We start from the raw sequence: 27,651 nt of genomic DNA, 5'->3' as shown, positions 1-27,651 counted from the left end.
GCTCTGAGGTGTCCCGCTCTGGAAGCATACTGGTTCAACCCAAAATTCGATCTTTACCATAGGCCTGAATTTTCATTCCAGGGAGCAGTTTCCACTCTTTCCGTACCAGGAACCCCTCGCCAGCTCCCGGTCTTCAGCCCTGCATCTCCCTGCGGGAAGTCCTTTGGGTTGTGTATCCCTGTGTTTGTTCCTTAAAAACTGCTGACTGCCGCCCCAAATTGCTTTAGAAGTCCAACCCAACCTTGGAGCACTTGTGCTCTCTGGAGAGGCTTGGGAAGGGCTCCACAGACCGCTCCTCGATCTTGACGGGAGCTGCTGGTTGTGCTGGGGAGGGAAGCAGAGGCTTCGTTGCCAGCTCATCTTCCCTGTCTGTTCCGTGATGGGACCTTTTTGAGGCTTTTAACATAATGAATCTAAGCTCAGCTGCATCGTGGCTCCCTAAGCCCTTACAATAAAGTAGTATGGGGAAAACTAAACCCACTTTTTAGCCTTAAAGGAGACGGCATTGTCTTTGATGCTAATGAGAAGCTGATGCTGCATGCTCCAACTGTTCCCCTGAATAAATCCCCTACTGAGCCGAGCATGTGAAAAAGCAGGCGTCGAGCCTCCCCGACAGCGACCGCTTCATCGAACAGGGGTCAGTGCTGTCTGGGTAGGGTTTCTGGCATTTTGGCTGCCATCAGGTCTGGGGTTTTCAAGGAAAAAGGTTGCTCAGAGCATGTTCCTTGAGGTAGCATCGCGGTGTTGGTGCATTGCAGTGATGCTCAGCTGCAGGAACCTCACGGAGTCCAACAAGAAGTGCAGAGTCCTGCAGATGGAGGGGAACAAGCCCAGGCACCTGGTAGCACAAGGGCTAAGGCTATCCTGTGCTGCACTGGGAAAAGTATCGCCAGCAGGCCAAGGGATGTGACCCTTTCCCCCCACCCAGCACTGGTGTGGCCACACCTGGGGTGCTGGGTCCAGTTCTGGGTCCCCCAGTACAAAGAGACATGGACATACTGGGGATGTCGAAGGGCCTGGAGCACCTCTGCTGTGAGGAGAGGCCAGTAGAGGTGGGACTGCTCGGCCTGGAGAGGAGGAGGCTCAGGGAGGCCCTCACCAATGTCTATGAGCACCTGAAGGGAGGGTTTCCCAGCGGGGTGGGAAAAAGGGTTTGGGCTGCTCCGAGCGGGGCTGGTGAAAGCATCAACACGGGTGGGAGAAGGCTGCGGGAACAACGGGCAGGCTGGGGGGGCGATGAGGCGCCGGCCACGTACGCCAGGGCTGAACAATGCCGCAGATGGGCCGATAACAGATTTACAACCCAGCGGTGCAGCGCCTTGGAGGAAGAGGTGCGAGCCACAACAATAGCAGGAGCCAGGAGCCAGAGCCCCGCTCACCCAGCCCACCACCGAGCACCCACCCCGCAACGAGCTTATGGCAGCTGATGTGTCAAAAACACAAGAAAAGCGTACCCCAAAGCCTCGCCAGGATGAAGCAGGCAGCCTTTCTGCTCCGCACACCCTGATTCTGGTCCTGCAGTGCCGGGGGCTCAGCCCCTCCAGCCTCGTGCTCAGCATCGCTGCAGGGCAGCTGCTCCCGGCCATGCACAGCCTCTTGCTCTTTTTTCCTCCTCCCCTGCCTTGTACTTGCTTTAGATCTAAGTGTGTGTATATATGTGTGTGTGTACATATTTTTTCCCCTCCCATGTTTTGCCAAACTGCCAATATGACGTGGTTTCCAATATAGCCTCCTGCTGCTCTGCATTACAGAAATCCCCCCAAACCCAGGCTGAAATAAAGCGAGCGTGCCCTAAACGCACGCCGTGCTCACCCACCCAGCCACTCGCTGAGCTCCCTTTGCCTCCCTTTGGTGCTGGGGTGATCGAGGGGTGGATCTTGGGCCCAGCACAGCGCAGACTTGGGCGTGCTACCAAAAGTGACTGCAGGTATACCTGCCACTCGCATGCGTGTCTAAAACACGCACGGCTTTTGTAGCTCCTGGTAAACGAATATAAAACATCGACATGCTTAGTATTCAATATATAAAATGATTAATTTAAAATTTAATATATAAAACACCAGTTTTGAATTTTAGAAGTAATGGCTCCCAGCGGGCAGGCCCCCAAGCACACCGACGGAGCTCTACGTGTGTGCGTGCTGCCTGCCCTGTCCCTGCACGCGTGGCACGCGGAGGAGCGCTGCTGCTCCCGCCTTTGAATCCCTGTTTACTGCCTCTTATCAGCTCCCGCTGGGGGGGTTTTGAGTATTATTTGCAGTAAATATCCCTGACTTGAAAAAGGGTTGAGATGCATATGGAAAGAAAAATGAAAGCCTGAGCCATATCAAATTAACGTGTGTGTCAGCTTTCATCTGAGGTCAATTAAGGCAGCTAGTGTAAACAAATTGTTACTTTAGAGTAACTTTTTATTTATTTATTTATTTTACTTTAGAACCCTTGCTAAAAGCCATGTTTTTGGTTCCACTCAACCCCTTTCTTGCACACCCTCCCCAAAACTGCTCCTCTTGCCAGCACAACTTAGCAGTGCTAATCACTGCGCCTCATCGCAGTGCTAACGTCCAGGAGGCCTCACTGTGCCCTGAGCCCCTGCCAAAAGGAAGAAACAATATAATAATAATAATAATAATAATAATAATAATAGTAATAATAATAATAATAATACAACCCTGGTGCGCTGACACTGATGGGATGCATTTCTTTAGGAAACCACAACCCCCTTCCTTTTTAAACTGGTTTTATTCTACACAATTTTTTTTTTTGAACAACATTCATAAAACATTCATTACAAAAATGTGCTAATATGGTTTTCTTTTTTTTTTTTTTTTTTGTCGGTTTGTTTTTGTGTTGTTTTTGTATACCAACAACCAGAAATTCACATTTTGAAAGGACAGCCATACTTTTAAGACACACATTCAAATACTTTACTTCCAGATACAATATTTTTAGGGGAATATAAATCGCTTACAAGGAGGAGATGTCAAAAAAGAAGAAGAAAAAAAGAAAAAGGAGAATTTCAGTTCTACCAGTTTCTTCACCTACATCTTAAAAGCTCATATTCTGCAAGGTGCGGCTTCTCCACCCTTTCCAGCAGCAACTTTAAATACTCATTTTTAAACCCAAAATGGGACCCTAACCACTGACAGCTCCAGGCCTGATTTCTGCACCGAATTAAGTGCCTTCTTTCAGCCGCAGACCCCCCCGGTTCGTTAACTAAATGGAAATTCAAGCCTCCAACCCAGCACTCTCACGTGGAGTCAGCTCAGACATCCACCCATCCAAAAGCAAATATTTGGCTTCGTTTGGTTTTCCGTGCAGCTGGATTTCAGGGAATTAGGAGGGATAATTGCCCCCAAAAGTCATCTCTCCTGCTGTGATTGGTGAAAGGCTGGGAAAGCCCAGGTCTGGAGAAGTGTCGTGTCCTGCTCTGAAACGTGGGTGCCAAAAACCCAGCGCTACCCGCGTGGTGTGCTGGAAATCCCAAACATGACGCCACCCAGAAACATGCTCTGGTAAACAGACCATCACACGCCATGACTAAAAATGTACAAAAAAGAAAGAAAGAAAAAAAAAAAGAACAAGAAAAAAAGCTTCGTTCCTTACTAAAATGGACGCTAAGCCTAGCTGCTAACGATGCGCCTAAGAGCCGCGCTCCTCTTGGCAGCCGGAGCTGGAAGGTGCAGTGAGGAGGAGATTTTGGGAAGGATGTTTGGGAAAGAGGAGGCACTCAGGAGAGGCACCCTTGAGGAGGCCTGGGTGCTGCAGGCAGGACATAACCAGCACAAATCTCCTTCAAACACTGGGTTTGGAGGCGAGCTTGTTTTCCGAGCACTGATTTGGGTGCTCCAGGCAAAGCCGGGAGCCACAGGGCCACATCACCGTTGGGTCAGACACCAAGGCCATGTCCTGTGAGTCGCATTTGCCGAAATGTCTCCCCAGTGAAGGTGGTTGTGGCAGCAGGGGTGGGTTTTGCGAGTCCTTGAGGCGGTAAGGGCATTGCAACACTTGCAGGGGAAAAAAAAAAAAAAAAAAAAAAAAAAAAAAAAAAGAGGCAATAATAAACCACAAAGGAGGTTGTGCAGGGGGAGAACGCGAAAGCACAGAGATAACCCTGGCGTGGCCAGGAGCAAAGTCCCCTGTGCTTCCCGGCCAGCAAACCCGCAGGCAGTGCCTCTGCGGGAGGGAGCCGGCCGGGCGCTGAGGGCCCCGTTGGGCACAGGGTGCTCCCGGGGGCGAAGGGCGGCTGGGATTGAAAAGAAAATGCCCCATAGAGCTGCCCAAAAGGGGCAGGGGGCTGGCAAGTGAGCCAGGGCTTTCTGGCATGTTCCCCATTTCCAACAGCCAGCTGAAAAGAAGTGAACGGTGCCAGTGGTGAGAATTACCAAAGCCGAAATAACCAAGGTAACCCCCAAAGATGCTGGGCATGGATGTGCATGAAAGCTGGGGCAGCAAAAGCGAGAAACTGGTGGTGCTGGATCTGTCCTCCCAGCTCTGCTTTGCACTTGTGGCTCCTCTGTGACCACCCAGAGCCAGGCTGGAAGCCACCTGAAGCTTCCTGAGATGCCACGGAAACATCCGTCCCAGCTGGAGCAAGAAGAGTTAAACCCAGTATCTCACCTTGCGGTAAAAAAAAAAAAAAAAAAAAAAAAAAAACAACAACTCTCTTTCGAACACCCTGAAGCTAAAGATTTAGGAAGGCAGCCCCTGCGCCGCGCTGCCGGGGCACGTCCCGCGCTTGATGTGCGCTTACATAAGGTGCGCGGTAGCCTGCAGCGCCAAGCGAGCTGCCGCCTCTGTCGGCAGGAGAAACTTGGGTTTTTTCATTAGAAAAAAATGAGTACAAGGTCTTTCTTTTTTTTTTTTTCTTTTTTTTTTTTTTTTTTTTTTTTTCCTATGCAACCCTGCTTTCCTGCTTGGCCTCCTATGCCCACCTCCCGATGACTGCTCCAACCTTTGCCCTTCCAGCCATGCACGCAGGCAGAGCATGGGGTGAGCCTTGCATCGCCTTTCCTGTGGCAGAGGCTGGCCTCCTGTTGGCCAAGGGCTTGTGATGACCAAGAGCACGACCTTGACCGGACAGCAACGATGCCAGCAGGTTTGGGAGGCTGTTAACAGGCTGTGATGTGGGCTGTACCCCTTCCACCGAACCCGGGCAGCCCATGAACGCACCTCTAAGTGCCCTCAATGATAAGAGGCTCCTCCAGGGGAAAAATAAAAAATAAAAAAATATTGGGGGTGTCGAGTGAGGCAGGGCTCTGTAGGCACCTCCATCCCTCCTGGCTGTCGGCTGATCCAGTGGTGCAGTGCTACGGCCCCGAGCGCAGGCTCCTCCCAGGGCAGAGACCTCTGTGGGCAGGCTGGGGGTTTAGGGCAGGTGGAAATCAGCAAAATGTGGGGATTTAAGCTGTTAAATCGCTTTATGAGCTAGAGAGGTTTTACAGCCACAAAGTTGGCTGTGAAACCATTCACCCAGTGGGTGCAGTCATCGGGGGCTCTGCCTAGCAGCACGGGCATGGGCTGGGTTTGGGGCAGTGCTGCTTCTCTTATGGCTGGGCTGCAGAAGATATTTCTTTCATTTAATCCCCCCATAAGCCCTTCTCATAGGGCACTAAGGTCAAAAATACAATTTGAAGAGCTTCATCAGCTTCAGCTGTGACTGCAGACCCCCAGGCTTGCACAAGGAGCCACAAGGCAGTGGCTGCCTTCCTCCAGCTGCCTGTGGAGGAGCATCGGGGGACCCAGGGACCCAGGGCCATGGGCACCTTGGATCCCGCTGGCACACATATGTGGGCTTCCTAAAACATGGGCAGGACAGCAGAGATGCGGCAGGGATGCCCTGTGGGAAAGAACAGGTAGGAGACGTCCCGGGAATGCGTGCTGAAGAAAGGGCAGGTTGAACAGACACCTCACAACACACCAGTATATTCTCCAGCTCGTACAGGGACAGCAGTAACAGAAGTACAGACCACGAGACCTTACAAGGCATTAGCCAGCGCAGATTTAAAAAACAGAAGGGTCAGAGGGGCATGCGGGGTGCAGAGCTACGTACAAGGCTCTCGTTTTTAACGGCGGGTGATGGGGAGGAAAATCTGACGCAGCCGAGGTGGAAGCTACCTTCGGTCCTTGCTCTCACCCGAGTTAATCCTGGCCCTGTGTGCTTCCTCCATCTCTCCATCTAGCCCGAAGGTTTTGCTGCTTGGAGCTGCCCGGATGGCCCAGACCTCAGGCACCAGATACAGGAGTGGAGGCGAGAGGTGCCCAAGGCACCGATGGGTCTCCTCCCGTGATTTTAAGGCAGATTTTGCAGGATGCTCCTGTCCCCGTGAGCACACACAGCCACAGCTCTCAGGGAGGGCAGTGGAAAAGGAGGGGAGAAAAAGCTGAAAGCACGGCTTGCTGGCCATTAGTCTGGTTTTGTGTTCCTCCTCTGGAGCTGCTGGATCTGGCACAGCCTCTGGACCTGGCGCACCAAAGGGGGAGGGGAGGGGATGGGTCTCTGCAAGGGGCAACAAGCTCTGGCTGTGGCCTGCTTTAAAAAGACATTTATTAGCTGTAAACCTCTGTTGTGATGTATAGAAAACTGGGAAAGGAGCGGGAGGTCGATCAAGTTTGACTCCTGGTGAGAGTTTTCCTTAGAAAAAATGGGTAGAGGAAAAAAAAATAAAGGTGGCTTTGAAATCAAAACTGTCCCAAGAAAAAGCGTTTCTGCTAGTTAAACGCCCTCAACTAGAAGAGCTTTTCCTTTTTCCTTTACAAACGTAGTGCATCTGCAATCACTGAGAATTACAGTCTGGCTAGAAAAGGGCCTGTGCTTGGGCTTGTGGAGGATGCTGGTGGCGATCGCGCATGCCGGCGCGTCAGATGTGTGCTTCGGAGGCAGGGCAGCCCGGCAGCAGCTCGCCGTTCACCACCGCCTCGGGGGCCAGCATCTTGTCCTTGCCGGAATCCAGGCGCTGCTTCTGCAGCATCCTCTGGTGGACCAGCGGGACGACGGAGAGCACCAAGCCGCCGATGATGGGGGGCACTCCGGCGAAGTAAAAGGCTGCGTGATAATTCCCAAAATAATCATTGAAGTATCCTGGGGGAGAAGCGTAACAGTGGTTATCCGTCTTATTTTGGCAGGACAGGACAAAGTCAGATGCATGCAAACAGTCTTGGATGCAAGCTGAGCAGGCACCCTCGGAGAATAACATATTGCCATTTATTAGTACCGGAAAAAATCCTTCCGATGCAGGATGCGGGATGCAGGATGCCCTGCACAGCCCACAATAGACTTTTTCCATTGCTTAAGAAATTCCCTAAATTACTTTCCCTACTCTCCTGGCTATGAGTCATTCCTGGCCAATTTTTATCTCGGCTTCCGACAGCCATCAGTTAATGTGGTCGCTCTGCTCTTGCTGTCCCCTGCTTTCATCAGCACGGGGAAAGGCGCTGAGCTACTGCAGGCTGTAGTCAGAAAGTTCAAAAGCTCTTACACCACAAAATCACCACGGGTAAAAGCAGCCACAAGCATCTGCTCCCTCCCAACAGCTGGGCCCGGCGGTGATACCAACCTGCTATCGGTGTGCCCGCGGTCATGGGCACGGCCATCAGCCCCATCAGGTACCCGATGGCCTGGGACGCCTGCATGGGCCCCACCAGCTCAAAGGCGATGGGGGCCATGATGGTGGTGAAGAAGCCGTCGCAGAGGCCGAGGAAGAGGCAGATGACGATGACGCCCTCGAACCCTCGGCACTGCGGGACCATCATGCACATGATGCCGAAGAGCACGAAGGATGCCACCTGGGGAGACAAAAGTGGGCATGGTGCTGGGGGACGGGATGAGTGGGGTAGGGGAGCAGGAAGCCACTCTGCACCATCCCGATGGTCACTTGAGGCTGTTTCCTCCGGGCAGGAGGAGGGAAGGCTCCTGGGCATGTAGCACGAAGACTTCAGGAGGGGCAAGCCCTAACCCTTGTGTTTCTGAGATCCTCAGCTCTGCAGTCTTGAACAGGAGCAGCAAAACCAGAGCCATCTGATCACACTACAAGACCCAGGGAGAGAGGATCCACCAAATGCTTCACTAGAAGGAGCGACAAGCCCATGGCACTGAAGACAAGGCCAAGGCGTAGATAAGCATCTTTGCCCAGTGCCAGCACTGGGACTATCTCCCTGCCCCCTGCCAGGGTGGCTTCTGAAGGCTACTTCAGAAGTCTTCCCGTCCTCTGGGCTCCCAGTGAAGATGGCCAGACCCAGATTTTGTACTTCTTGTGCTAGGAGCTGCAAGGGTGTTAGCTAATGGTATGTAAATGATGGGCAATCTGGGGCTGACGGTTCCTAGTGGTGTTAATGCTGACGTGGAGATGTTATCTCCAGCTGCAGAGGCTACAACATACCTGCAGGTAAATCTTCTTCAGCCCCGGAATGCAGTCGCCAATGCGGCCTGAAACCAAGCGCCCCAGCCCGGACATGGCTCCGAGGCAAACGGGGAGAATCCAGTCCTTTTTGGTTTCTTTAAATTCCTTCTCCACGTATTTGACCTGGGATGGATGGAAGGACATAAGGACGTGAATCCTCCATTAATTCATCTCAGCAATGGGCAGGACTTTGCCTGCAGCTATTTCTTGGCTGCGAGGCCTTTGGTGGCTCTGTCCCCGCTGCTTCCCTCCTCCTGCCCGTCTCCACCTTCCCACCACCTCCTCGCCCGTTCTAAAGAGCCAAGGCTCTCACCAGGTGCATGTAGGGGACAAAATACCCCAGGACGGCCGTAGCGATCCCAAAGGCCCAAATCCGATAGGTCTTTCTCCGGAAGACCCTCAGGTTGAAGTACTTGCGCATCTGGGACCAGCACTGCTGCCGCAGGCTCCGGCTGCCCGGCTTCTCCTGCCCATCGTGCTGAGAGTCACAAGAAGGTGGCAGGACGGGCCGGTACGTCATGGACAGGAAAATCTGGATGAGCATTAAGGCACTGAGGACTTGGAAAGTGTGAGCTAGCCCAATGGCCTTCCCCACCATCTTCAGGAAGAAGGGCAGCGGCACGGAGATGAGGCAGCTGCTGCCGGCCACGATGCCGTTGGCCAAGCCAAGGCGACGCTTGAAGTAGTGGCCAAGGATGACCAGCGAGGGCTGGAAAGCAAAGGAGCTGCCACAGCCGAAGAGGATGCCATAGGTGAAGTAACGGACCTCCAGAGACCTGGTGGGAAGAAGACATCAAGGTGGTCACGGCACGGGGAGGGAAGGAAGCCTTGCCACCCCCTGCAAGCTCTTGAGTCGGGACCAAGGGCTAGCATGCCACCGGCGCTGCACAGACAGCCTTGCCTTGAGGAGCTTATTCCCCAGCCAAAGCGAGGATTATCCTCGTTGCACAGCTGGCACGTTAAAACCTCCGGGAAAATGAAGTCTGGCTGGGGAGTGCTTTCTGCACGGCGGAGAAGGCAGCAGCCAACCTGCCTGCCTCGGGAAGCTGACCTGACTTGAATGTTTTTTTAAAGTACTGCGAGCAAGATTTTCTAAGGTAGGCAGGGGGTTATTTTTAGCTACAATTTTTTTTATTATTATTTTTTTTCTCCACTGAAACAACTAATTGAAAACATTCTGCACCCAGTGTTTCAAAGCAGAAGGCACCAACCCTGGTTATTAGGCACTTAGGGAGGGAACATCACATTTCTGCCCAGGCTCCAGGCTCCTTAATTATGTTCTTCTTCTTTAAGCTCCTCTGGGAGCTTCAATTAGGCAGTTAATAGATCTCATTTGTACCTTACAGAGGTGGCTGTGCTTGAGCAGGGAGCAATGTAGCTACTCTGCAGAGCAGGTGGAAAGTCTTTGGAAGCCTTTGGAAGCAGCTGCTTCCCACGGGCCAGCCTGGTTTTCCCAAGAAAAGCAGCAAAGAAAGGAGCCCAAACTCAGGCAGTGGCTGCACCCTTGAGTTCCCATGAGTTTCTGGCCAGATGAAGGATTTGCTTTCATCCCTGTGCAATACATTCAGCTGCAAAAGTCTGCCATGGGAGGAGGGTGTGATGGAGAGGTTTGGGCAAGTGATGTTGCGTGAAGGGGGTCTTCACTCTGACACCGAGAGCTGCTCGTGTGAAATACCGAGTGCTGCTCACGGAGCAAGAGAAAAGACAGCAGCCCAGATCTAACAGAGCGGTTCAAAATTGAGCAAATGTTTACAAGCACATCATTTCTTCCATGACAAGCTCGTCTCTGTAGCTAGTCAAGCAGAACGGGGAACATGAAAGCTGTACCCAGTGGCTCAAAGACAAATGGCTGTCATGAAAGGCAATTTCCAGCTACTCCAGGGCAAAGCCACATCAGAAAACCCATCCCCAGAGCCAGGCAGGCAGCTGGGCTGCCTCCGACCTCCCACGCACCAGCCCTGGCCACCTCAGCTGGGTCACCCCAGCTTTGGTGCTGCAAACAAGCTGATGTTTTGGATAAGTGGAGACAAATGCTGCTGGTCCCATCTGCTCGCTGTTGATGCTGAGACACCCCTGCGTGGCTGTGCCAAAGCCAGGCTCCTTCCAGCCTTGCTTCTCATCCTGGATGTCCCACCCTGCTTGCTGGGAATGTCCCTGGATGTCCCAGCTGCTCTCCGGTGGGAACAGCGGCACCATCTCCCTCGGACAAGGAGGTCTCCCGTGGGTAACGAGGTCTCCTGGGATGTCTCCCATGGATAACGAGGTCTCCTTGGTAGAGGAGGTCTCCCATGGATAACGAGGTCTCCTTGGAAGAGTTCTCCCATGGATAACCAGGTCTCCAGGGATGAGGTCTCCCACGGATAATGAGGTTGCCTTGGAAGAGGAGGTCTCCCATGGGTAATGGGGTCTCCTAGGATGAGGTCTCCCATGGATAACAAGGTCTCCATGGGTAACAAGGTCCCCCCTGGGTAATGAGCTCTGCTGGGAGGAGGAGACCTCCCTCCAGCAGCTGCCCCTCACGGGCACTCACCAGGAAAGGTGAACTCAGCAAGATTTCTTCCCTCCCGAGGCGCGGAGGCTCTGGGGTGGCTAAAGCTGGCCCTTCATCCCCAGCCCAATGGCAGATGTACCCGCCCCAGATGAACACTCAGCCCCATGTCCCAGAGAGTCCACAGATTTACAGGGATGTGTCCCCATTGTCCTGCCCCTTCCCAGGGTGGTGGGGACCCCAGGCACCCCCAGTGCCTGGAGCCAGGGCACCTAGCAGGGCACAAAGGAGCCGGCGTCCCAGGGTGGGAGCAGAGAGCGGGCGGCACGCCCTCTGTGAAACTAGCATGTTTTTGCTTTGAAAACCACTTCTTGGAGCATTTTAATTAAAACAACATTGATCCGAGCCGAATTCAAACCCACGGAAACATTTTTATTCGGACAAGCTGGGGCGAACAATGCTCTGGGGGATGCCTCGCGGTGCCTTTGAGGCTCCATGTAAAAAGCCACGTGTAAAGGACACCGGGGGTGACCTCGTTTTGCTCTCCTGAAGATGCAAATGTGTCGGGTTGGAAAGACTATCGCATCGCATCAGGTAGACCTGCCATCAAAATGCACATCGGGAGCACCTGCCTGGGGACATTCATGGCGAGCCCCTCATTGGGGTAAAGCTCATTCTGTCTCATGCCAGGAGAGCCTGAAACCACAAAATCTGCCCCAAATGGCAGCAGCTAGGGGGGCTGGTGTGGAAAAGGAGCTGGGAAGGGGCTGCCTTACTTGGTGAAGGAGCTGGAGAGGAGCCCGACGAAGGCAATGGCAGCTCCCAAGGCAGCCGTGGTCCTACAGCCGATCCGGTCGGTGAAGATGCTCACGATGGGAGAGCAGAAGAAAATCATGCCCATGGCCAAGGAGCCGACCCATGCTAGGGAGAGAGAAGGAAGGTGAGGGCTGTGTGTTGAACGAGGAGAAGGAGGAAAAAAAAATCAGGGCACAGAGCCCATGGGTGCCCAGCTTTGGGCCACTGGGGTCCTGGGTCACGGCCAGGCGCCGCAGCTACCAGGCACCGCTCCCCAGCATTTCCCAACCTCCCCCTGAGCGTGTCGGGAGGCCTCCCACCTCCTTAGCGGGGTTTTCTCACCCCTCCCCGTCCCACCAGCAACAAGATGTACCCAAACACAGCAGGCAAGGCATGTCAATTAAAGGGCGGTTTTATATACAGAGCAAACGAGCAGCTGGTGATGCTGGCGTTATGGGAACCGGGCGTCAACAAGAAATGAAAAGCAGAGACGTGGCGGAGGCTGGAGAAAGGAGGCTGACACGGGGGGGACCACATCTTCCAAAAGCTGCTGGAGGTGCGTGGGTCGTGCCAGGTTACGTCCCCTCCCTCCCCTGGTGAGACCCAGGAGATCCCTTCCAGGAGATCCCTACCCACCTCTGGGGAAAATCTCCGTCTGTCTGCTTTAAGAAGATTTTGTTATTCACAGATTATTTCAGCCCTGCCCTCCACCTTCCCTCTGTAACGGTTTCTGTGAGTGTTTTCAGGAGGAAAGGCAGGCTTTCAAGAAAAGCAATGTGGTGAGGAAAAAATCTCTGCCCGCCCGCGCCAAGGAGGAGCACGGGGAGCATCCCGCACCCGCAACGTGCTCCCTGCTGCTTTACGCCTTTTTTTCTCCTTGCACCTCCACCGAGAGCTCTGCAAACCCTCTCAACACACAACAACAGCCACAAGATCTTAGGAAAATGGCTGGGTCTCTATTAAAAGAAATCCCCCTCGCACCACGGGCCCCCCAAGCTCAGCCTTTCACGGGGACCACACAGAGAAGCCCTCTCCAGCCTGGGAAGAGCCAAACTAATTGCAGGGCTCTCCAGGACCCAATTTACTCAAAACGCACACAAAAAAATAAAAGCCGAGGCCGGGCAGAAGCCCTGCTGCAGCAGGGGAGAGGGGCGGGAGGGCGGCCAAGATGGGAAGGGCTCATTAACGTGGATAATGCACTTCCCGAAATGTTCCTTCGGCTGCAGCCAAGGCAGTAAAACGCGAGATGGCCCCGTCATGTTTGAAGTTTGTTATTTTTGGAAATTGCTTTAAGAAACACGGAAATAAAAGCATAAAGCGAGTATTAAAATTTAAAGGGGCCAGATTCAGATCTTAATAACCCCCGAGATTTACATGCAAATAAGCAGGATCAATCCCTGGCCCAAAACACGTGCACTCACCTGCGGAGATCAAAGCAAGCCCAGGCGAGAGGCTCAGCACCGGGCGCGTAGCAGCCTCCACGGATTTGTGTTCGTGAAAGGAGATAGCACTCAATTAAACCCGGTAAACAAAACAGATCCCCATGGCAAATTGCGCTACCTTTAGAGAAAGGGCTTACCACAAGCAATGAATAGAAATAGGTTTTGGTAATAACAGTGAGTGAAAATTAGCAAGAACCATCGCCCGGCTTGCAGAGGAGGCTGCAGCCTCTGCGGCACAACCAGCCCCTCTGGACCTCAGCACGGGCAGGGGGTCTCGGTGGGGCTCACCCCCGTGCTCCCAGACCGGGGCTTCTTGGTGGCACCAACCCCTTTTTGGCCCTGATCTGGAGGAAAGCTACGGCTCCAGCAGATCCTGAAAGAAATTACGGGGTGAGTCCAGCTCATCACGGGATGGGAACCCCGTGATGGGAACAGGAGCCTGATCAAGGCTTGGTGCTGCGGCATGGCCACTGCCTGCCACCTGCTGAAGGGGATGGTTGGGATACACAAAGAGCCCTCCGTGGGGCTGGTGGCCCGGTGCCCAGGCCTTGCCACCACCTTTTGCTGGAGCAGAGGTGTTCATGGCAGCAAAAGGAGGGCAAGGACCCGAGACGTGGCTCCCATTACCCCCCGGTGCTGAGCTCATTGTTCCAGCCTTCACAAAAACACCATTAACAACGGTGCCGCGCGGCATTTTCGGCCGAGTCTTATTTGTTCCTTTAAAAACGCCTCTCCAGGGAGACGAGAGGAAGGGACGTCGCTGGCGGCCGTGCTTCCCCGCTGACCCACATACCGCAGGCTGGGGGGATCAAGGGCCAGGAGGTGACCTCAGATCCGGAGCTGGAGGAAGTGTCTTCCCTCGCTTCCCGCGGCTTCTCCCGCTCGGCCGGGGATGGGGACGGGGACGGAGACGGGGACGGGGATGGAGATGGAGATGGGGATGGGGATGGGGATGGGGACATGCTGCAGAGGGTCGCCTTTCCCAGGTGCTTGGTGTTTCTTGCAGGACAGATGGGGCCACAAAGATAATTCTGCTACCTCTCCCCACCCGCTCCATGTCTCCGATAAATAATTTCTCCGGTCATACCGGGCGGAGATGCTTGCTGGGCACAGCAAGGCAAGTGGAGCTCTGCTGGCATGGCAAAGCTCATCACGAGTCCTGAAAGCCCTTCACGGCCCCACCTGGCTCGCATTTTGGGTGGCCTGGGAGCCGCAAGCCCTCGCTGCACAGCTGACAAGTGCTGCCCCGAGCATCTGCAGCTGTTAGATCCTGCGAAGCCATCTGCGTCATCCTTGCGTCCTCAAAGACGAGCCTGACACGCTTCCAGCGTCCAGCCTGGAGGGCTTGGATGAAGGCAGACACGAAGCGAGGGCTGAGGGGGCCACCACCATGCGTGGAAAGGAGGGATGCCGAGCTGAGGGGCAGCAAAACGAAGCTGATGAGCTGCTGGGCTACTCTGGGCACGAGGCGGTAGTGCACTGGTGGCCCCACGTGCAGATAAAGCCAGATAAACTCATTAACGGTATAGCAAGCCCCGCCTGGTACCATACCAAAAGCTCCAGAACAAAGTCCTCCTTCATCGTTTTTTTTTTTTTTTTTTTTTTTTTTTTCCTGGCTTCTCCTCCTCCCTCCTCCTGTGTGCAACTCGCAAACAAGCTGCACCTCAGGATGCAGGGAACTGGTCAGCCCCACAGCAATCCCTCGTGTGCACCATGCCGCATGCAGGGGAGGTTTAAGGGAGGTCCCAGCCACCCCCTGTCCTTGTCCCGGTGGCCGCTTCGATCTCCTGCAACCACGAAGTGACAGCTAGCAGCCCGTGCGAACAGAAGTCCCGGCACTGTGGCCGTGTTAAGTGGGGATGGAGGCAGACCTGTGGTTTGGCTCGGCAAGGAGCGGGCGCAGAGGGTTTTGCACCGGGGATATCTCCTCGAAGCGTACCTCGCTTCCAGGAGCCGTACCTCGTGCCTGCCCCGAGCCGTAAAGCCGGCCCCGGCCTCGCTGCCTCCTCCCCAGCTGCAGCAGCAGCAGGACCCCGCGCTCCCCCCGGCACACGGATCCTTGTGAAAGCCACCCAAAACCAACAAACAGCATGTGCTGCGCAGATGGGAACCGCCGTGTGCTCCTCTCGGCAGGCTGGGAAGGATTTTCTGCTCCGCGTCTCCTCCTGGCTTACAATTTTTGCGAGATGATTCACCTACCACACACTGAAGTCACCAAAAACCATAGGAGCTATGGTCGCGACAACTTTGTCCCGACGAGGGGAGAGGGATGCCTGCGACCCTGCGGGACCCCGCTGCCGGCAAAACCTCCCCCCCCCGTGCCTCTCTGGCCCCTTCTGCCCAGCACTTTTATGAAAACCAGACCGGCTCCATTTTAATGGGCCAAAAATGCCCTCCTCCCGCACGCGGAGCCAATCTGTAATTAGCCTTTCATGTAGGACGATGTTTATTCCTAGCGGGGTTTGTCTTGGCACGCTCGCTCCCTCTGAAAGGCGCACACATTTCAGGACTCGAGCCCTACATTTCGTTCTCTATCTGCCCGTTAATACTCATTGTTCCCAAGCCCCTTTTCAAAGCACACCCAAGAGGAGAAAAAATATCCTATTTCTTTCTGAAAAATACCCTCTCCAGCACCAGGCACACCAGCAGTGAGTGCAGCCAGGCTCACACACACACTGTTGCTGATGCAACCCCTCACCAAGACCCAGGACACCTTCCTCTCTGCTTTCCATCTTTTTATTTATGGACATAATTCTTTTTTCCTGGCTTTGGTGCCCCTTAGATGTATCCCCAAACCGATGCAGTGCAGGGAAGCGAGCCCCTGTGTTTATTTTGCAGCTTGTGCAGGGGGAAAGCGTGGTCCAGGGGCAGGGTTCGGGTTAGGGTCAGGATTTAGGGTTAGGGTCGGGGTTAGGGTCAAGGCCAGGCTGCTCAGCTCTCCCCAGCCCCCTGCAGCCTGGCAGCCTGGGGGTTTCCTCCAGGCCCCCGGCTCCTCACCACGTGTTTTTGGGGAAAAGGTCCGTGTTGCTGAGCTCAGACAAGTCCCAGAGCCAACGGCAATGATTAACTACAGCCGGACGGTGCGGGTCAGCCGTGGCCCGGACACCAGCTGCTGCACGTCCGAAATTTTAAGCCTTTGGAAAAGCCGTGACCTGACCAAACTTCACCGGGCTTTGGCTATGATTAACCTCTTCCTGACCACGGCCAGCTCCAGCCTGTGCAGCTGGTGTGCATGGGGACCATCCCCAGTGGGACCCCTCCACCCGTCCCCGTCCCACCGCCGTGTCCTCGCCTCCGAGCCCCCCGTGGCCACTTGTAACTGGGGGGCTCAGGCTGCTGCCCGGCTCCTGCGGCACAAACTGGGGGAGGAAAGGGGTGGGGAGGAAAGGAGCTGCAGGAATGTGCCCACTGCAGACCTCCGGTGACAAGAGGGCATTCTGCGAGACAGGCGGCCGCCGGTCCAAGTCCTTCAGGGCTTTGAAACGCCGTGCAGCCGTGCTTCGTCCCCATGCACGCGATGTTTCCTTTGCACTGTTTGTTCCCTCAAAAATGGCAGGGCTGGGAGAGGCCGGAGAACCACGTAAGGACCCAGCAGGCTCCCAGCGGGTGGGGGGCAGAGGTCCCCGAGCCCCCGCCCCTGGTTTTACCCTGCGAGGGGTAAAACCAAGACTGGGACACCTGGGGCACAACCAGCCCTCGGTACCCTGGGGACCCCCCCCCAGATCACAGCTGTTCCATCCCTGTGAAATCTCCGTGCCCTTCCCATGCCCCTGGCGAGCCCTGCCTGTGCCACACTTGGGAATCCTCTGCCTCTTGCTGGGAGGACGGGCTGGAGGAAGGATGCTTTTTTCCAGACTGGAAGAGACAGAAAAGCTCCCCTCCCTGCCAGATTTCTCCCGAGCAATCTTCTGTTTCCCATTAACGGTGAGAAGAAACCCTCGGCTTCGGCCCCGCGCTCCTCCCAGTGCAGCTCCCACGGGCGCTTGTCAACATCCCAGGAAAAAAGGCGAATTCAAACCAGCCGGGCAGAGAAAAACACCCTCCCTTTTTTCAAAGGGAAAACAAAGAGGCTGGGGAGAATAAATGGAGGCAAAACACTGGGCTTTGCACAGGCTCACAAAGATCTTTCCCCCCCCTGGTCGAGTGCTTGACAGCCTTCAACCCCCTGGAGAGCTGAGGGCAGTGATGGGGCAGGAGCAGCCCCAGCTTGGCATCAGCCCCCCCTCCATGGAGGAAGACTCCAAAAATCTTCCCCCCAAATGCCCCCCAAATCTTCCCAGATGGAAGGAGACACCTCTCCATGTGTCCCCCCCGGGGGAGGGGGGGGGGGGCTGATCAATAATTAAATGCCCTTTGCCCCTCTCCTCCAGCAGCTCTTGCCAAACCTCACCCTGCCGGCGATGCGCCCGCACCCCTCGACTTGCCGCGGCGATTTTCGGCTCCCGTCCTGCCTCCCCAAAAAATTGCAGCCCCTCGGCTCACCCTCTGTCCACAGCAATATCTGGTGCAGAAACACTGCTCCGGGCCCCCCAGGGGGCGAGGGTGGAGGGGGGCACCCACGCACTGGGTGCCTCCTCCCTGCACGGAGCCTCCCTCCAGAGGAGAGCACAGCCGAAGTATTTCAGCTATGTTCCTCGTTTGCCTACACCCAGCGAGGCCCCGATTTGTCCGCCCAATAAACGACGATAGACGTGGCTGTAAATATGAAAGGGAAAGCCTAGGCGGCGGCAGCAGCTGCTGCGGGAGCTCTCCAAAGGTCTCCCCCTCCCCCCGTTCCCATGGATTTTAGATTGTTTCGCCCCTGAGCTTGGCTGCCGGTGAGATGAGGCTCGGAGAGCTCCCGGTGACATGGGATGGCGCACGGTGATGCTGGCCACACTGGGGATCCTCCATCAAGTCTCTGCTATGGGGCTAAGAGGTTAAAAGGTAGAGAGGCGTCCAGGCAAGGTGTTTGGGAGCCATGCTGCAAAACCACTGCCGGGTCGAAGATGTGGCCTTGAGGACACGGCTTCCTCCGCCTGGGCCGGGGGGTTTCTGCCTTGTCCCCAGCGAGGCGATGCCAACGCCTCTGGCTTGTGCTCCTTCAGCCCACTGCTGGGGAAAAAAAATCCCCCAAACGATGCAAAGCTGGCGTGTTATTGCTAAACCACACAGCCAGAGGCCAAGAGGGGTAAAACTTCCCCGCGATTTTAATCTCCTGGGGTTTCCTGACATTAAAGCAGGCGTTTGAGAACACCTGGGTATCTTGGAAAAATAAGACTGGGCTGCAATTACGCAAATCCAGTAGGAAACCGAAGAGCAGCAATACACGGGGATTTTATTATTATTATTTTCAGCAAGGAACAGGTCATACCCCTTTACCAACGGGGTGTTACTTTTGGCTGACCCGCTCTCATCTGAAGGTTCTCCAGACGCGGGGACGCATGCACAGAGGTGCGTCCCGGCACATATCCCCACGGATCTGTCCCTGCCCAGAGCAGGAACGGGGCCGAGGGGACGCGGGGACAACCCGGGCAAGTCCAAGTGCCTCGGCAGCAAAGTGCCTCCATCCGGGCGGAACACGAGTGGCTTTTTGCTGCAACAAGGGGTTTTTTTTTTTTTTTTTTTTTTTTTTTTTTGGTGGGAATAAATAACCGAGCAGGTCGATGAAGGGTTCCGTCAGGCACTGGGGAGGTTTTGGTCCTCCTCCAGTTCGGGTTCAAAAGCTGTATATCCTACCTCTGCGCAGGAAAATGTCAGTCCGGGGTAGGTGCAAGGATCAAAGAGCAAATCCTCCTGTCCCAGCAGGTGCCAGACATCGGCTGATAGTGGTGACCAGCCAGTCAGTAGCCACTCAGCTTCTTTTCCAGCCATTTATCTTCCATTTCTCCCACGAAAATCACCCCTGCCCAACCCCAACCAAAGGGAAGAGCAGAGCCCAGCGGCTTCAGCTGTGCAGAGCTGATGGATTTGGGGGCAAGGAGGGATGAGGCAGGGCGCCGTGGGGCTTTCCCATCCCGCTGCTGGAAAGCTGGGAGAGGCTCTGCTCACCATGCCGAATCCACCCAGGCCACGGCGTGCCCAAGGAGAGGGCAATGGGATGGGTGATGGGGGAGCCGGTGCTCGGGAGCCCCCCCAGCTGCTGCCGGTCCCACCGGGACGAGGGCTCGGGACCGGTCGGAGCGGATGGGAGATTACAGGAGACATTTACAGAGCCGGGGAGAGCCTCCCCCTTCTGCCTGGATTGATGATGAGACCAATACCGGCAGCTTCTCGCTTAACCTGTTCGACCATCAGGGCCGAGCCAAAACTTTACTCATTCATAAGAAAATGTGCACGGAGACTGACTCGTCACCAGCCCTGACGAATGGGGAAAACCACCAGCAAGCAGTCCACAGCTCGCACACACCGGCGCCTTTTAAGCCCTCTATCAAGTTTCTGAATTGAAACGCTCCCAACCAAGCAGGGGAGGGAGCGGTGCATGCCTGGCACACCCCTGGGAGCTGCCACCCCGGCACAGCCACCAGGAGGGAAAAGGATCCCCGAAATCCAGCCTGGGGCTAACCTTATCCAGGGTGCAGCCAGAGAGGGTTAATAGCCAACCGCAGGGTTCAGGTCAGGACCCGAAGTGCCTCCACTCGCGGCTGTTTGCTTTACGGTTTGCTTGATGAACTGAAGCAGGGCAGAGTTTAATAGCTTAAAAAAAAAAAAAAAAATCCACCGTGATTTTTTAGCTTTTGGCAATACGTGTAATTTTGTGCGATTCTCTCTTAATTAAGGCCCTCTCCCAAAACACAGCACGGAGCCAAGCAGCAGAGCTGGAAAACTGGGCTGCGAGAGGCAGGTCCCGGGGGGTGGGCCGCGGCCCCGTCCCTTGTCCCCAGGTGTTCCTGAATATCAGCACATTACTCGTGGTGCAGAAGGCAGGATATATGCCGCAGATCTTCTGCTCCTGGTACCCAACACAAGCCTCAGAGACGGAAAATCTGTGGGCTGGGCGATGCAGCAGGCGATGCCCATCCCGGTGCAGGGGCATCCCCAAGCGCCGGGCCCTGCCGAGTAATTTTTGAATAATAAATAAATAAAAACCACCAACGCAGCTGATATTTACCCCTCGGCAGCACCGTATCTCGCTAGTGCTCCGCTATTATTACACGCCGCAATTAAACGATAAAGCTCTAATTGCCTTATCTGAGGGCGGCGAGGCAGTGCTGGCCGGTGCTGCGCAGCCGCGGCGCTGGCGGCATCCCTGGGGGGTGGCATCGCACTGGGCACCTTCAGGCCAGACAAAAGCCTCTTCTGAGCAGGGGGGGCACAGCAAGGAGGGGCTGCGAACAGCCAGGGCATGGCACGTCTGGACACGGGGCTCGTAGCGTGGATTTTGGCACGCTTGGCTGCCGCAGCCAAATCGTGCCGCTGGGTTTAGAGGTGCCAAGCGCCAGCACCGCGGCACGCAGAGAGAAGCAGCAAAAGCAAACCTTGGTACTTCATCCCCATGTTCATCCCCTCTGAAAGAGCCCTGCTGAGCCGCACCATCCTTTCCCTAAAGGTCAGCCCCCGTTTATTTAGGTTTCCAGGACTCGAATCCCAACTCTCGCCATTTTTCACCCCTTTCCCCCCCGGCGCCCACCCGGACCCCACGAGCAGCCCCAGAAGCCAGCGGGGGCCCTGTGCCCACCTCTCGGGGCTGGGTGCCGCTGGGGCGCAGCCACAAGAAAGGCCGATGCAAATCGCATCGTTAGCATTCTTTCCGTTTTAATAACCCAAGGTGTTACCAGCAACAGTGTTGCTGATTTTTATCTCCGCAGCGCCCTTTTAAGAGCTCCAATTTGTTTTTCTTGGAGATCTCGTTTTGTTTTATTAAAGCTGACACCGAGAGCGAAAGGAGACATTCTGGGCCCAGAACAAAAATATCCCATTTAAATACCACGTATTATTTTCTTGGAAACACTTCTCCTTTGACTTTAATTAAGCTCTCCCCGGGCTGGCGAGCTTGGCGTGCCTGGCTTTACAGCCAGCTTAATCCCCGGGCAGCCCCCCACCCCCTAGAGCTCCCTGCTTCCATTGTTTACATAAACCTCAAGAAATAAACGTGTTTTTGCTAAAATACACGGATTAATAGCTGGCTCGAGGTCAAGGACGCCTTGACGTGGCCTCTTCGCCACCGGCCCACCCGCGGAGCAAGCGCGCAGCCCTGGACGCCCCGCTGCCTCCTCACTCGCGGCTCTGCCGTAGCCGAAAAAGCAGCTTTTATGGCTTTGGGGTTTTTTGGGGGGTTTTCTGGGAAGGGATGGGGAGAGCTCTGCCCGGTGCCAGGCCATGATAAAGGGCTGACGGTGCCCAAGTGCGACGTGCTGCTGCCGGGCTCATGCAAGCGCGCTACGGCGATTGCAAAGCAAAAGCGCTCCCGAGTTGGGAAATCCCAGGAGGGAGCTTGTCCGGGCACCGTGGCGTGCGTGCCCATTAGGTAATTACCGTCAATCTTTAATCACGGGTGGTTTTCTCTGCCGGACCCGAGGCTGAGGGTGCAGTGGGAGCTGCCGATACGTTCGGTTTGCTCCAGCATCTTCACGAGCCCCAACGCCCGCTTGCCGCAGCCCCGCTGAGGGTTTATGGAAACCCGCCCGCCCAAACGCCCGGCAAGTACCGACATCCCCCTGAGAGGGAAAGATTTCACCTCCCTGCCACGCGCAGGAGCTGCCGGCATGGAGATTAAGGCCAAGAGCCTGAAACAAAAGCTTTGTTTTGGTGCCCGACACGAGATGTCCAGAAAATTACAAAAGAAAAAAAGGGGGATGGATTTTGGGGACACTGCTTGCCAGGGGCCGTGTGGCTCATCCCCAGGGGACCACGGGGGTGCCCTTGCTGAGGTCCCCCTGCAGCACTGCACAGGGCAAACCCCAGCAAGCTGGCCCACGCAAGGCTGCCGACCCTGGGTGATGCAGTCCCTGGCAGGTCCAAACCCAGAGCCAAAACAAAACAGAAGGACAGGGGAGAAACGGGGTCCCGTGACACCAAGGCGTGCTGCTGCCGTCCCATTGCGACCTGCTCCGCTGTGGGTTCGCAGACCCAGTGTCCCAGGGCACCGTTTCCCAAAGCCCCAGAGGTCGTCAGAGCATCACGGCATCATCCTCGGCTGGTCCCACGCACGCCCAGGTGGCTGCTGCCCAAAACGAGCCACAGCGGGGTAAAACTCAGCCACGGCCCGACGGTGTCCTGCAAAGGGAGGGAGCACGGTGAGGCTTCACCCAGCTGCCTACCCAAAACCACGTATGGGGGATCTGGGGGTTAAACCCCAAAAACCCAGAGCCCTGAAGACGAGCCAGCCTGCACCACGGGGAGGATGGAGCAGGCTGCCCGTGGTCCGTGCCCGGCAGCTGGCAGGACCAGTTGTGCGAGGCGCCGGGGGAAGAAGCGATCCTGAACCGCTCGCACACGAAAAGCGTGTTGCAGCAATGCCGGGCGCACGTCACGGGCGTTTTGCAACCGCCCCGACTGCCTTTGGGGTGGATGCACGGAAATAGCCCGGCATGAACCGAGCTGCTGCCGTGGTGCCGGTGCCCGCCGGCGATGCCCAGCCCAGCGCATGCCCCACTGGGCAGGGACGGGTGCCAAAAGCAGCATCGCCTTCCCTGGGAGCGGGGAGTGATCAATCCTTCGAGGAAGAGGAGGAGAAAAGAGCAACAAGCAGCGAATGCCGCGGTGGGTGCAGCTCGGCTGCAGGTGTTGCAGCAGCACGTGGGTGCTGGAGCACTCGGCTCTGTTTTGGAGAAGCCCCTCTGGGCACGCTGGTTCCTGGGGGACACCACTTTGGGAGCCCCCCATGGGGTCAAGGTGAGACCCTGGAGCCCCCAGCACCCACCCTGGCCCTGCGCATCGCCTCCCCCCCAGCCATGCTGACACTCGAGCCGCTGACATTAGCCGAGCACCGCTTTGGCAGAGCTCCCGAGGAGTCACCCGGAGGAGAGAGAAAAAAAAAAAAAAAAAAAAAAAAAAAAAAGCAAAAGGTTACCGGGCGCCTGGTGCTGACGGATCCCAATCCCCTGAAACAAACAGCCCCGGGTGCTGCGGCTCCCTCTGGGATTAGCTCCCCGTTAGCACGGCGGGACAGTGCTGCCTGCTGCCCCCTGTGCCCCCGCAGGAATTTCCCCTCGGCGCAGTGCAGGTCACAAAGCCAGCCTCCAAACGCTCCCCTGGCACGGCTGGGTGGAAATCCAGGCTCGCCCTTCGTCCCGAGCACCCCGAGGTGCCCAGGAGGGGTCCGGCAGCCCCCGTTCCACCTTCACCAGCTCTGGTGGTCTCCTTCGCACCAGGTGGGAGGGCCAGGAGCACCTCTCCTACCGGAGTGCTCAGCCTGGGGAAAAAGGGGGCTCGATGGGATCTTATCATTATCCACTAATTACAGAAGCACAACGGAGACCGGAGAACTCCCTCGGCTGGCTGCTGGAGGATGAGGGTGAGGTTTGGAGACCCGGGTGAGGTTTGGAGACTCGGGAAGCCCCCAGCATGTTCTGGGTGCGTGGGGTGAGTGATGGCAGCCAAAAGTTTATAATAAAAGCGCCAAATCGTGCAGATTTGGGTAAGGAGGTGACGGCCCAAGGGCCATCTTCAGGAGCCCTCCCAGGAGCCAGCACCCTGCGTCTCAGACACATCTCCCGGTGTGTAAACATGGGTAAGGGTGCCGGCCCCAACCCCAAAGCCCAGAGCAAACACCTGGGGAAGATGCCTTTTGCAGCAGCAGGCTAAATAAAGTGCACTTCGGTGGCGGCCGCTCCCATCCAGCCTCCTCCGGGCTGCGGAGCACTGCTAAAATTAATTGGGACCGCTTCCAAGAGCTACCTCCTGTGATTTACTCTCCCCGGGGTTTCCCTCGTGGAGGCGGCTCCAGCAGCGCTCACCGGCCCTGGGGCTCCTCGAGCCCTGGAGGAGGCCGTGCTGGTTCCTCCTCCCGTTCCCTCCTCATTTCAGCTTTATTTTGTCACGAAACAAGCTCACGCCTTCTCACCGAGCCTCCTCGCTCCATTACGGCGCTGGCTTCAAACCAGCCCCTTCCAGCCTGGCTCGCCCCCCCTGGGGACACAACACGGGGCGTCCCCGAAGAAATTCCCCGTGAAACCGGTTGGGAAGCCGGGTACGAAGATGACACCCGGCCAAACCTGGCTGGCATCGGCGAGACCGAGGAGCCGAGGGCTCCGGCAGCCTCCACTCCCCGGCTGGGGCCGGGCTAAGGGGGGGAAAGCTGCTCCCCCCGTCCCCACGCACGGGCGGGAGGAGGAGGCCGCAGGACGCACAGCCGCACTCGCAGGGGCTGCGGCCGAACCCGAGCAGCTCCCCCGAGCGCCCGCAGCTCCCATTTTGAGCAATCGCAGCATTAAAGGTTAAGCAAAAGGGGAGTTAATCTGTACCCGGGGTATCGACGCGAAGCGGAGGAGGGGAGAAAAAAAAAAAGAGATCAATGAAAATATTACCGGGGGAAAAAAAATAAATCAACGGGATCCTATCCCAGGTGCCCGACCCCAAAATTAGCGGGGGAAAAAAATAAATAAATCGATGTAATCCTCTCCAGACCCCAAAGCTGTCTTGGTGCCTTCAGTGTCCGGGCTGGGGCCGGCGAGCACCACAGGGCACCCAGCAAACGCCCTCAGACATCACCCAGCACCTCTCCGCGGAGGAGAATGGGCTTGTTCCTGGCTCGTGTGCAAGGTTGTTGTTGTGTTTTGTTTTTATCCCAGTGTCAGCGAGCCCTCTGCCTCCCCCCCGAAGGAAAACAAAGCCGAAAGCACAGAGTGTGCCTTGCAAAAGTCCCGGCTCGGGCTTCACGCTGCGAAGGGGCACGGCGGTGGTCGCGGCGGCCGCGTGTTTACAGACACCTCGCGGTTATATTCCTTCAAACAAAGCAGCGTATGCATTCAATGCATTGTTGGGAGAGGGTTTGTTTTCACAGCCTGACCCGAAATCTGAACTCCGTGGATCCTGCGTCTCTCAAGATCAAACGCAAGAAAACGTGACCAATGCAAACAAGGAATAAACCTTGATAATTATAGCCGTGCGCTGGGGCGGCTATTGTTTGGTTCAGACCAGTACCCGCTTCAGCATAAACATAACCCTATTTTTAAAGGGATGCTGGCTGGCCTGCGGCGGGGCTCTCCGAGCTCCCCCTTGGGCACAAGCCCACCTGCTTGGGAGCAGAGAGGGGCTCTGGGGACACAGCCCCCGGGGGCTGAAGAGCAAAGCGAGGTGCCTGAGGCCGTGCTGGGTGTCGGGGCGGGATGGGGCCGGCGGGTCCCCAACACGTCCCCCAGTTCTGCAGGGGGCAAGGGGGACCCCAGAGCTCGGCCACCACTTCCAGCCATGGGGAGCAGATGGATGCTGAGGAACAGACAGACAGACAGACAGACAGACAGACAGACAGACAGCACCGGTCTTTTCAGGAAGGCCGTATCACTTCAGTGCTTGGAAAGGAGCTACAACACTTTTCCTGATTATGTTTGCACGCAAACGACCGCCGCGGGGAAATTATGCAACCCCGCGCGGGGAGGGACAGCGGCAGAGGGAGGAAGGGCTGGGGGGGCCCTGCTCCGTGCCCCATGGCCCCCCTGGACCCCTCAGCCCCGCAGATTTACCCCAAAACCCGCGGCCCGATGAGGTGGGACCCGCCGGCCCTGCGTAGACCCCGCCGCACCGAGGTTATCAGCGGCCTCTTTGTTAGGCGCCCAGACCTCAATGCATATTCGTCACCCAGGCAATTTAATTACTGAGCCCGGGTTCACCTTGCACGCCCACACGCCTTTCTTTTTCGAGGACTCCGTGCGGTCATAGCCATAAATAAATAGATCTCGGGAGCAGGAGGCAGATGCTGTCTCCTCCGAACCCCGTCTTGGGCATGCAGCCGTGAAACCACCAGAACTCGCAGTATTTAATTTCTTTTGTTACAACTTCTGCAGCTCTCTGCCTCAGGCTCTCCAGATAGGATCACGGGGAGCAGGAAACAGCGCGGCGCGATGAGCTTCCCGGGGATGGCACGCACAGCGCGCAGGCACACACACACACGGACATCAATCACGGTAATTACAATCGTCCGCACGTTCCCAGCTCCCTGCCATGCCGCCGCTGCCCGTTGTCGCTCTGGTAACAGCACCACGGGGTTAATTCTGCATCCCCGGGGTTAATTCTGCATCCTTGGGTGCAGCCCGGCATTGCTTTCCTCCTCGTGCGCCCATGGCTATGGTCACCGGTGTGCGGGGCGGCTTGGGCAACGGTGGTCCCCTAATTTCAAGTTTGAGCCCCTTGACATCCCCTGGAGAGCCCTAGCCTCATCCGGAGTGATGGCAAAACCACGAGCACTTGTCCCTACCCAGCAAGCGGGGCCACGGTGCCCACCACGGGGACGGAGGTGACCTGCTCCTGGAGGAGGCCGAGCCCCGGGACAAGGTAGGCATCCCTCGGGAACCCCTTGGCCTGCTGCCCTGCAGCCAACTCCACTTAAGCAGCAGAGACATCAAAATGAGAAACATCCCCGTGCCCAGCGTTAACACAACGCAGCCTCGAGCTGGTTTTTGGTCCCACCAAAAGGCACCGTTTGGGGACGAGGCCCCCTGGCAGTGCTTCAGGACCCGTGCACGCCGGGCGGCCGTGGCTTTGAGGAAGCGTGGCTGCCAGGCAGATGCTCTCCCACCCTGATCCCAGAGATAGGGCAGGCAGGCAGCCCAAAAATCCCACACCGAGAACCAAGAGGCAAACCCAACAAGTGGGTGGCCGGCACACGCCGCCTGCTCCTCACCCCAAAACGTGGGGCGGGCGGGACGAGGTGCGGGCACGCTTTTCGGATGAATTACTTTTAATTGAGTACGTAGTAGCTTAGAAACGCATGACAGTGCCGGAGATAAATATAGTAAGGAGGGCAGGGATGGCGGGGGCAGGGAGCAAGCACAGTTCAATGCCTCCAGCGGAGGCTCCGGGGGGCCGGGATGGGAAAGGGGTCGGGTCGGGGGTCGGGAAGGGGGTCCCGTACCTGTTTTAAACTCCAGCGCGGGGTCGTTCTCGCCCTCGCCCAGGTCACTCTGCAGCATGGTGTAGATGATCCCGAAGGAGTTGTGGATGCCGAAGATGGAGCCGTTGCACCAAGCGGCGGCGAATACCACAACCCAGCCGAAGCCTCCCTCGGGGGGCTGGAAGGGCGCGGCGGCCCCGCTCCCGGCCCCGTTCCCGTTCCCATTCCCGGCCCCGTTCCCGGTCCCGGTCCCGGTCCCGGTCCCGTCCCCGTTCCCGGTGCCGTTCCCGGTGCCGGTGCCCGGCTCCCCCTCGCCGCCCGCCGCCCCTCGCTGCGCCATCGCGGCCGCGCTCCGGCCGCCGCCCGCCGCCCGCCTGCCCCGCAGCCGGTCCCAAATGCCCGCCGGCCCCCCCGGCCGGCCCCCCCGCCCGCCCCCTCCTGCCGCAGCCTCCCTCCCCGCCTCCCCTCCTCCGCCGCCTCCATCCTCCTCCTCCTCCTCCATCGCCCCAACCCCGGCCCCTACCTGCGCGCCCCCCCTCTCCCCTCGCGCCCCCCCCCCCCCCC

The 27,651-nt window shown here is 56.6% G+C and overlaps 1 protein-coding gene across 1 annotated transcript; it reads right to left on the bottom strand.

Annotated features, from left to right (window-relative positions):
* Nucleotides 1-4,875: 4,875 nt before the first annotated feature.
* On the bottom strand, nucleotides 4,876-27,618 carry SLC16A2 (solute carrier family 16 member 2). Its single transcript, XM_035324988.1, has 6 exons — nucleotides 27,109-27,618; nucleotides 11,658-11,802; nucleotides 8,707-9,169; nucleotides 8,373-8,516; nucleotides 7,551-7,779; nucleotides 4,876-7,075 (listed from the first exon to the last, which is right to left on the bottom strand). Exons 1-6 carry the CDS (start codon nucleotides 27,587-27,589, stop codon nucleotides 6,855-6,857), a joined length of 1,683 nt encoding a protein of 560 aa, XP_035180879.1. The 5' UTR covers nucleotides 27,590-27,618; the 3' UTR covers nucleotides 4,876-6,854.
* Nucleotides 27,619-27,651: the final 33 nt, after the last annotated feature.

This window comes from Oxyura jamaicensis, chromosome 4, assembly GCF_011077185.1.
Source record: "Oxyura jamaicensis isolate SHBP4307 breed ruddy duck chromosome 4, BPBGC_Ojam_1.0, whole genome shotgun sequence".
Classification (NCBI taxonomy): domain Eukaryota; kingdom Metazoa; phylum Chordata; class Aves; order Anseriformes; family Anatidae; genus Oxyura; species Oxyura jamaicensis.
This window is presented reverse-complemented; position numbering and strand designations above follow the sequence as displayed.

What these genes read in the sequence shown, in the direction of transcription:
- SLC16A2 (XM_035324988.1), bottom strand. Translation starts at nt 27,589, where the DNA reads ATGGAGGAGGAGGAGGAGGATGGAGGCGGCGGAGGAGGGGAGGCGGGG. An exon ending in TTGTCCCCTACATGCACCTG is followed by an intron (nt 8,517 to 8,706) that starts GTGAGAGCCTTG and finishes CATCCATCCCAG; the next exon opens with GTCAAATACGTGGAGAAGGA. An exon ending in TGAAGAAGATTTACCTGCAG is followed by an intron (nt 7,780 to 8,372) that starts GTATGTTGTAGC and finishes TTGTCTCCCCAG; the next exon opens with GTGGCATCCTTCGTGCTCTT.